Raw genomic sequence first — 9,343 nt, 5'->3', positions numbered from 1 at the left:
GTTTATTGTCATTAGTACAACCATACTATTGTCCATATGACAGAAAAATGTAAAAAATAGAGGGGAAAGAACATAATGTACAGAGATATAAATAGTGATAACACTACTGAATCCACATACTTTGCTGGGGCACCCAGTGATTGCTTATTGCTTTGGATGCCCTAAAGCGGCCTAAACGATGCATAATATCAGACCCCTCATAGATTGACTTCCGCTTTTAAATGTCTTCTATACATTTATTATACTATAGAGCAGCAGTTTTCTCCTATTTGAGCACATAATTTATAGAACTGTTTATCATTTTTTTTAATGTTATTTAAAGATGGAGTGCCGTGATTGTTTCCCACCCTATAACATGATCAGGTCTTATTGTTATATAAGGAGGTATATTTTTTTCAAAAAAGTGTACAGTATTTGTTAAAATGTTGTTTTATGTGGGCAGGGGTTTGGGGAGGGGCTGATAATGTGATGTCACTATATTACTGTTTATTTCATTGGCCCGTTTGACTGTCAAGGGTTCAGCCTCCAGGAAGAAACCCTAAATACAAAGGGAATACATCATTGCACTTAAAAACGACTCCAGGGTGTGTCACCTCAGACTGGAAAAATAAAATTGTGGCACTCCATCTTTAATATTCTGTGTTCCGACCTCACAAAGTGAAGTGAGTCAAATTGAGTCTGGTTGTGAAAGCAACTGAAAGCCACAGACATGACCTGAACTTATTGTGGAGATGGTGCACATTAAAAACAGCTCATTACATTCATTACATTACATTCAAACATTACATTGCAGTCATTTTGAAATGTTTTATAGTACCATCATTTGAGTCTGTTGGAATAATGTTCAGCCTCTTCAGAATGTCTGGAATGCCCAGCTGTTTTAATCAACATCTTCAAACGCAGAATCCTAGACGAGACACAGAAAATGACATTCAGAATTGTCTTATCGGGGTGCACACACACACACACACACACACACACACACACACACACACACACACACACACACACACACACACACACACACACACACACACACACACACACACACACACACACACACACACACACACACACACACACACACACACACACACACACACACACACACACAGGTAGGTTTTTTTATGTGAAAGAAATGTATTTACCCATTTTGACCTGAGATCAGATTCTAAAAATGTCTGTTTGAAAATGACAGTTTTCTGAAAAAGCTGTGTTTCTATGTCAGTCGTTCTTCGATTTTTCAAAAATAGCAGACCTACAAGTTCATAGCGCGGCACTCGGTGCCGCGCTATGAGCTTGTAGATCTGCTATTTTTCAATAGCTAAAGCATAACATAATGCTAACACCAAAAGGGGTTCCCGCCCAAAATGGGTTAAAGAATCACTTCAAAATTGTGATGTATTCTTCCAAGGTATGCAATGATCCTATAAGGAGTTGTACAAAAAATAAGGCTAGCTAGTGGCTACAGTAGAGCTTGTGTCACAATGTGAAGCGTTGTGAGCTTGTAGATCTGCTTTTCAATGAGTGACTAAATTAAAGGGAAACGTCAATGACTTTCAACCTAAATCCCATTTAATTGTACTACTGATGTGAGGAGAATAATATGGTGTGGCAGGAAATACCCTGTCGTATGTGTAACGCCCGGGATTCAAACTCGGGTCTCCCGCGTGAAAGTCCAACATCTGAAACCACTTGACCAAAGGGATATCCCTCTGGACCGGGGGAGATATTAGACTGTTGAGGCCATCAGGCAGAGGCTCTGAGCCACTCTGCTACACTCATCCCCCTTTTGACGACCTCCCACGGGGAAACCCCATCATTTCATCTAATGCCCTGGCCTGTACGGTCATCATTTTTCGACCGCGGTCGAAATCGTGGATTTCACAATATTACGCCAGACTTCCCGGTCCTTCATTGCCATCCCCAGTTCCTGCTTACTGATGCCTGTGTCCCTAGCGATGACATCAGGGAACGACAGTTTTCTACCTCTGGTCTGCTTTGAGGCAGGACTCCAGAGAAGAAGGGAAGATATAACCTCATTGTCAGCTCTGTAGCAGTGGCCGGCAAACTGTGTTCTTCTGGATCGGACTAGTGAAGAAACACGGGGAAGGATTTTGCGCTCTCATTAGAAGGCGGGTGTAAGTGCCATCCAACCGTTTCTCTAGTTTCTTTGAAAGTGTCCATGTCTCGGAGCCATAGAGTAGAATCGGCTCAACGGTCGTCCTAAATATTTTTACTTTTAACATCTGGGATGACCAGATCTTATGCATGTCATTGTAGGCTGACCAGGCCATACCCTTCCTAGTTTGAAAGTCCTTTTGGGAAGAAGATATATATGAACCCAAATACTTGTAGTCATCAACCTGTTTCAGAGGAGTGTAATGGTAATGGTATAATATCACCTACCACCAGTGAATCTTTGGTCAAAACAGTCATTAAGGATTAAAGCTTATAAAAACGCCTGTAACAAACAGCTGAAATGTATATGCTCTTTTCCCTCAAATGTCATTTTTTCAAGTGTGCCTTGGAACTACAGAAGAGACACCACACCCCTAGTTAAGTTGGTCTCTGTTGTATTCGGGGGGGGGTTTTCTCGGACATATGAAAAACTTAAGATCTGAATACGAAAACAAGTTGATGTGACATGATGATCTCAAGGCTCACCCAGCCTCCTTGCTGCTGGACCCAGGCGGAGAGGTGCTGTTGGATGTACTGTGTCCCGAAGACGAGCGCTCTCCTCCTGGGAATGCAGTCCACCGCCGACAGCCTGTGGGTCACCTCGCAGGCCCAGGCGATCTGCTGCTTGTAGCAGGGCACGGCGGCTGGGGCACAGCCCCCCCTGGGGGCCACCAGGCTCTCCAGGATGGCGGTGGTCACCTTCTCAAACAGGCCGTAGCTGAGGGACTTCTGGATCTTTTGCTGCAAAGTCTTGTCCTTCTTGATCTGCCATGAAGAGACATGAAGTATTGTACAGACAGTGACAGGAAATGCATGTGGATGGACAGTTAGGGGACAGTTAAGACATGTAGGGAAGCATATGGCCCATCCCTTAATTAACACAAAGAGGTGGTGGTTGTTCACATTGCCATCTTGAGGTTTTTTGCATACACAATTACACACACACACACACACACAAGCACGCCCACTGCATGTGAGTGGGCATGCCCTTGTGTGTATGCCAGATAAGCACACACACATACACACACACACACACACAGCTCCTTTCCATGCCATACCAGAAGGCGGCATTCAGTCTCCTGAACTTGAACGCAGCATTTTGCGAAAATAGCTGATCTACAAGCTCTCAACGCGTCGCAGTGTGATGTGTTGAGAGCTTGTAGATCAGCTATTTTTGTCCAAAAGTGCCCTCTTAACGGGATTTCAGCCACACACACACCACCCACCCACCCACACACACACACACACACACACACCCCTACCTTCTCATCCAGCTCATCTCCATGTTTCTTAAGCAACTCCACAAGTTCTTTAACGACATCTGCAGAACAAATGCACAGCAATCACATACTGTAATATCCAATATCACAGGTGTCTAAACTTCAACAAGGCAACGCAGGTGTGCATAGTATACACTAGAATCTATCTAGTGTATTCACGATGAAAAGCTATGAGCCATGCAGTTATGAACTGCATGGCTCATAGCTTTTCATGTTGGCCTTCAGGCTCCCTCTAGTGGATGGATACGTTTGCTATTATACAAGACAATATTTAGGCCAATAAAAAAAGACTATATACCAAATTTCCCACTCCACAACCCTGGCTGCCGGACTACTATGCCTGCCTACATTTTACGCACACACGCACGCACACGCACGCGCACGCACGCACGCGCGCACGCACGCACACACACGCACACACGGTATCCCTAAATCCTTTTTGTCATTCTCAAACATTTTTCACGATTTTTCAAAAATAGCAGACCTACAAGCTCGTAGCACGCTATGAGCTTGTAGATCTGCTATTTTTCAATAGCTAAAGTGTAACATAATGCTTGGAACACCAAAAGGGGTTCCCGCCCAGAATGGGTTAAGTTATACCGCTCAATACCACAAAGCGAATGTGAAAATGTAAAATCGATTACTCAGGTTTTCTAGAATTAATGATACAGAACAAAAATTCTGCCCTAAAGAGCTTGAAAGATAATAGCGGGTCACGCACTTGTTTACACGTAATAATAAGCATAATTGTATTACACAACTCTTTCGTCATTGGACAAAAATGATGTATTTTCAACGTAGAAATGGGTCAATGCGACAGTTTTGTCAGTACGGTCACCAGGATGACTTTGTTTATAGCCTATACTTCCTGTACCTAATGATGAAAGTGGCGCTAATTCTTACAAACTGTGAGTCAGGAGGATTTTGATCCTAAAGCCGGATTTTCACTGTCACTGCATAATGTTGTGGTTCCCTATGGCATAGGGAACCTATGCGAGTTCGAGTGCTGTCATGTGTGTTTTTAAAAGTATATTGGGTTGAGTATCAAAGAAGTTTTACTCTGGAAAGGTGAAATCAAAAGTTGAATGGGTTTGGTATCAAAGAAGTTTTACCACACGCACGCACGCACGCACGCACGCACGTATGTAGGCCTATATATATACACCGTATATCTAGGTGTGCCCCGAGATTTGGCTATGAAAAATGTGCCCTGGGACAAAAAAGGTTGGGAAACACGAGCCGTTTCGACCGAAAATCAACCGATAATTCCCAGTAGGTTACTTATCTTATCTAGCCGATCGGACCTACTGCATGTAGTCTGGAGCCTACTGGCTGCGATTGGCGTTGATGACACGTTAACCGATCTTATCGGTCTACTCAGGTCTACTGGACATGCTGGGAGCCTACTGAAAACGACAAGCCTCCTCATACCCTCCCCTAAACTTAACCGCAAGCATGTCGCAGCGCGGTCCTAATATTAACGCATGTTCGCCAACCTTAATCCTGTCGTTTTGGTCTACTGCCTACTGAAAACGACAAGCCTCCTCATACCCTCCCCTAAACTTAACCGCAAACATGTCGCCTCGCGGTCCTCGTTTTTTTTTAATCAGTCGGCAGAGCATGCCCATACTCGTTGAAAACAATCGTACTGATCCTAAGTGATCACTGCGGTCTTGTCTATTGATAACAGTCGAAACGGGTGGAAACACTGCCCTATGCGAGTGATACCCACCATCATCTGTTCCATCTGACTCCAGGTCGTCGTCTTCATGAAGAAGTGCACTATCAGCAATCTGAACCAGGTGTGCCGTTATTCTGTGAACCGGGAGGGTGCTGCCTACAGACGTATAAACAGAAATACACAGAAACAAACCTTCAGCTGCAACATTAATGTACAGTACATGATAAATATACAGTAACACAACAGGTTGTTGTTCACACACTGTTTTTGGGGCTTTTTTTATTTTATATTTTTTTTATCCCACGATTTTGTAACCCATTTTTCACCCCTGTGTCAATTATCTAATGTGATCCTGGGCTCTACACACCCTCCGCCAACCTAGTCCCCATATATGGGGGACATGGGGAGAGCAACGGACTTGAACTCATGCTTCCTTCATGCCTGAGTGTCCAAGTTGCTTTTTTACACCTGACAGGGGGGAGTTTCCCTGGTTGGACGTAGCACGTGGAAGGAACACGTTATTCCAACCAGTTCCTTTCCCCTCCATCAGGTGCCCCGGCTGGCCAGGGGGAGGCAGCTTAGAGACCAGGATTACTGCATGTTTTTTGTGAGGGTACCTACCCTAGGGGACACGGGGAGAACATGCAAACTCCACACAGAAAGGCCCCTTCGCCAACCCCACCTCGGGTGTGGGCACTGATGGCGCGGAGGAGGAAACACGCCGCCAGCACCTACAGCGTCCCGAGCGGGAATCGAACCCAGGACCTTCTAGCTGTGAGGCGACAGCACTACCGACTGTGCCACCGTGCCCCGTTTTTGGGGCTTTTTATGCCTTTTATTGATAGTGAACAGTAGACGGACAGGAAAGGGGGAGAGAGATGGGGAGTGACGCGCGGCAAAGGCCGTCGGGCTTGGGAGTCGAACCTGCGGCACACCGTCCGGCTGGCTTGGCAACCGTCCGGGCCGCCATCATCAGTTTTTTTGAACTTGGTCCAAGATGTCCTTGGTCCAAGATGTCCACAGGTGCTGTGCAAATAATTTCAAAGATAAAACTTAAATAGTGCTTTATTTTTTTTACCGCTTAAATACATTATTGTGTCCCATTTTCTGTTGAAATAACCTACCAGGAACTCCACTTGTATTCCCAACCATCCCCATCCCTATCTGGATAATGGGTTGCCCATGTCTCATGGGCTTTCCTGAGAACCGAGCATGATCCTGCAGACCTTCATGCATTATCCGAAACCTCTGTTGTCTCCTCCTGTCGCAGTAGGCCTCGAGCAACCTGTACTCCTCAGATTCCTCCATCGACTTGTCCAAACCAGCCCCTCCATTTCCCCAGCTCTCCATTTGACCGGCTGAGACGCACAAACTGTAAAGACACATGATTTCCAAGAGAGAATGAATGAATGCCTTTATTGCAGACTCAGGGTCCATAGAGAAACATACAAAACACAATACAATAAAAAAATGTTAGACAGGCATTTGTGACAGTTATAAATAAAGGCTTTTAAGCCAATGTCTTCTAAGGCTAGAGGAGTATCTAGTACAACTTTTGACAGGGTTATTTATACTGACGATGATGCTATTCACAGACTCATCCAAGCGACACATGAATCTATGCATTAAGTTCCAGAGAACAGCTTGAAAAGTATTGACTCTTGCAGCCACAAACATTTCACTTGCACTGCACCATCTAGGCTTTTTGAGTAAAATTATCATGGCATCATTATACGCTACTTGAAGTTACTGAATACTTCCTTTTTTGTAGCTTGACCACAAGTGGGCAGTGTAGAGTGGTGTACAGTAAGCTCTAAATAGAGTAATCTTAACTGCTTCTGAGGAAGTATACCATGAGTCATAAAACCAGTAAAACACAATCCAAGGAGGAGATAATTTTACACTGGCATATTTAAGATTTAAGCAGCAATGCCATCTAGGCCACTAGCCTTATTATTAGAGAGATTATGTATTGCTTTATACACCTGTGTTGTAATAACCATAGAGTCATCACTCTTGACGTTGTCTGATTGATACAGTTCACTTTGGACACAGTTGAAAAGGTTACTATAGTGCTTGCGCCATACCTCAGCTATATTTTGTGCCCCTGATGTTCCATCTACAGAGCATGGCAATGATGCTTTACTTTGATTTAAAAGTCTCACTTCTTTCCAGAAGTCAATAACGTCGTTATTTAATAGTTTCTTTGCCATGGAGTCAGCCCTCATGGTTTGTTCATTTTTATGAATGAATATTACAGCATACTTAAACCTGGCATGGGTGAGCTTTTTGTGCTCAAGCTCCTGCCCTTGTCCAGGTCTACTTGCCCTGTCCCAGGTTTTATAAGCTTCCCGGGCTTCTGCATGATGCTTAGCTACAACCTCATTCCAACCAGGTTTTTTTTATGCTTGTGATGAAATGAAATGAAATGAAATCTATATTTACCCAGGGTATCTGGGCTAAGCTCAAGAACTTGTTTCCAGCCAGGCCCTGCTCATAGAACACATTTCATCGTAGTGGTTGATGCCTTGTTCAAGGGCATTTCAGCGGTGGTAATTTTAACGTGTCGGACGGCTGATTCGAACTGGGAACCTTCCGGTATCTAGACCGCGGCGCTATCCGTTCGGCCACCGCTGCCACTATGATATGGTCTACTGCTTTCATGCAGAGCACCCACTATACATTCATACATAAGACACAGGGCTCGCCTATGCTCCTCCTCTTTACAGTTAGCATCCTTGCACAGAATAGCGTCTTTGCATATTTCTACATTATTTAAATGTGTTTCTGTATAAAACGTCCAGTCTACCTTTACAGTGTTGTTGTGCCCATCATCACATGATAAACCAGGTAGCCGTTCAACATTAATTGACATACGAAAAGGAATATGATCAGTTGTTGCTGTCGAGAAATGTTTCTTGCATACAAAGTACAGTATGTACGGCAAACATAATGTTGTTCTGGGTTTTTGGGGATGGTCAAAACTGGTGTTGCTCTCTGACAAAGAAAATGTGCTTGTAGGGCCTAGATTCCAGCAAATGAAGGTTTTGGTTTGTTCAATGAATTGAACAAATTAATTCATAGACTCCTCACACATGGAATTGCATGAATACCTTACAAAACGTGCACATTTGAAGTATTTTGAATGATGACACTGTAGGCATACAACCCAATGCAATGGCCGGAGCCGCCTAACTGTGACATCCTTGAAACCAACAACCCTAAACAATCTCTGGAAAAGATATGTAAAAATATAGTCATACATAAGTAAGTAAGTAAGTCTTATACTTATATAGCCTTATTTATAGGCCTATAGTCTGAGTCAGATATCAATATATTACAATAATAGCCTATATTGATCGGCCTATACTACTGTGACTGTCAAGTCTACATTATGTCATTGGTTTCACTTTCAACATAATAGTGTAGGCCAATTGGTTTCACTTTGGTGTATTTCATAGGTTGTCAAAAGGAACACTGTCCATGCGTATTTATCTCTGCAAGAAACGTTATCAGACTTCGTCCATATAGGCTAGATATTGTTATGATGATTGCCTGTGTACAAACGTTAAAAAAGCATTATTAGGGATTTAAAAAAAAAAGCTCAACAGTTTCAAATGCGTCTAAAGACGTAGCCCCATATGTGCCCTCTCCCTACGCTCATTCTGTAGCTCCGTGCTGAGGGAACATACTGGGGCTACTAAAGACAGAGAGAAAAAGATGTATGCTTACATAAACAACCGAGAACACCGACATCTGACTACCTTATTAGCATTTACTTACTGTATAGGCTAAAGCAAGTTATGCAAAACCACCAGGAGGTACATAGTACGTCACAATCCCACACGATAGATCAGAAGTCAGAGCAAAGTCTGCATGTCATGACATGAGTGAAAGAGAGCACTATAGCTGCGCCCTGAACGTCAACGTCTATAGAATAGATACTCACTTAATTGTGCTTCTTATAATTGTATTTGTAACTGAGTCTGTAACACTGCTCCCCCGGGTCACCATTTACTGTAGCATATGTCGTCTTCCATTATGGCTTGTGTTGTGTTCGGGCTTGTTCGGGGAACTAACTAACTCAGTTGAAAGTTCTAACTTCCCCCTTGTTTTCCTTCCGCTTGACAGCGATAGAGTGTAGCCTACGCGTGAAGTCTATGCCAGTGGTTCCCAAAGTGGGGACCGGGGACCCCTTAGT

The 9,343-nt window shown here is 43.7% G+C and overlaps 1 protein-coding gene across 2 annotated transcripts; it reads right to left on the bottom strand.

The window, feature by feature from the left end:
* Positions 1-628: 628 nt before the first annotated feature.
* On the bottom strand, positions 629-9,280 carry LOC306923608 (uncharacterized protein). 2 transcript variants are annotated; one of them, XM_079501794.1, is made up of 7 exons: positions 9,092-9,280; positions 6,267-6,514; positions 6,067-6,168; positions 5,194-5,298; positions 3,444-3,502; positions 2,668-2,946; positions 629-907 (listed from the first exon to the last, which is right to left on the bottom strand). In XM_079501794.1, exons 1-7 carry the CDS (start codon positions 9,154-9,156, stop codon positions 881-883), a joined length of 885 nt encoding a protein of 294 aa, XP_079357920.1. In that variant the 5' UTR covers positions 9,157-9,280; the 3' UTR covers positions 629-880. The 2 variants fall into 2 exon arrangements, with proteins under 2 accessions (XP_079357920.1, XP_079357921.1); XM_079501795.1 differs by lacking the exon at positions 6,067-6,168 and having other exon boundaries at positions 9,092-9,279.
* Between the last annotated feature and the right edge of the window lie 63 nt (positions 9,281-9,343).

Source organism: Electrona antarctica (assembly GCF_951216825.1).
Source record: "Electrona antarctica genome assembly, chromosome: 5".
Lineage (NCBI taxonomy): Eukaryota > Metazoa > Chordata > Actinopteri > Myctophiformes > Myctophidae > Electrona > Electrona antarctica.
Note: the sequence above shows the minus strand (reverse complement) of the source record. Positions and strands in the feature narration are given on the sequence as shown.

What these genes read in the sequence shown, in the direction of transcription:
- LOC306923608 (XM_079501794.1), bottom strand. Translation starts at nt 9,156, where the DNA reads ATGGTGACCCGGGGGAGCAGTGTTACAGACTCAGTTACAAATACAATT. An exon ending in ATTATAAGAAGCACAATTAA is followed by an intron (nt 6,515 to 9,091) that starts GTGAGTATCTAT and finishes GTGTCTTTACAG; the next exon opens with TTTGTGCGTCTCAGCCGGTC. An exon ending in TCCAGCAGCAAGGAGGCTGG is followed by an intron (nt 908 to 2,667) that starts GTGAGCCTTGAG and finishes TGTCTCGTCTAG; the next exon opens with GATTCTGCGTTTGAAGATGT.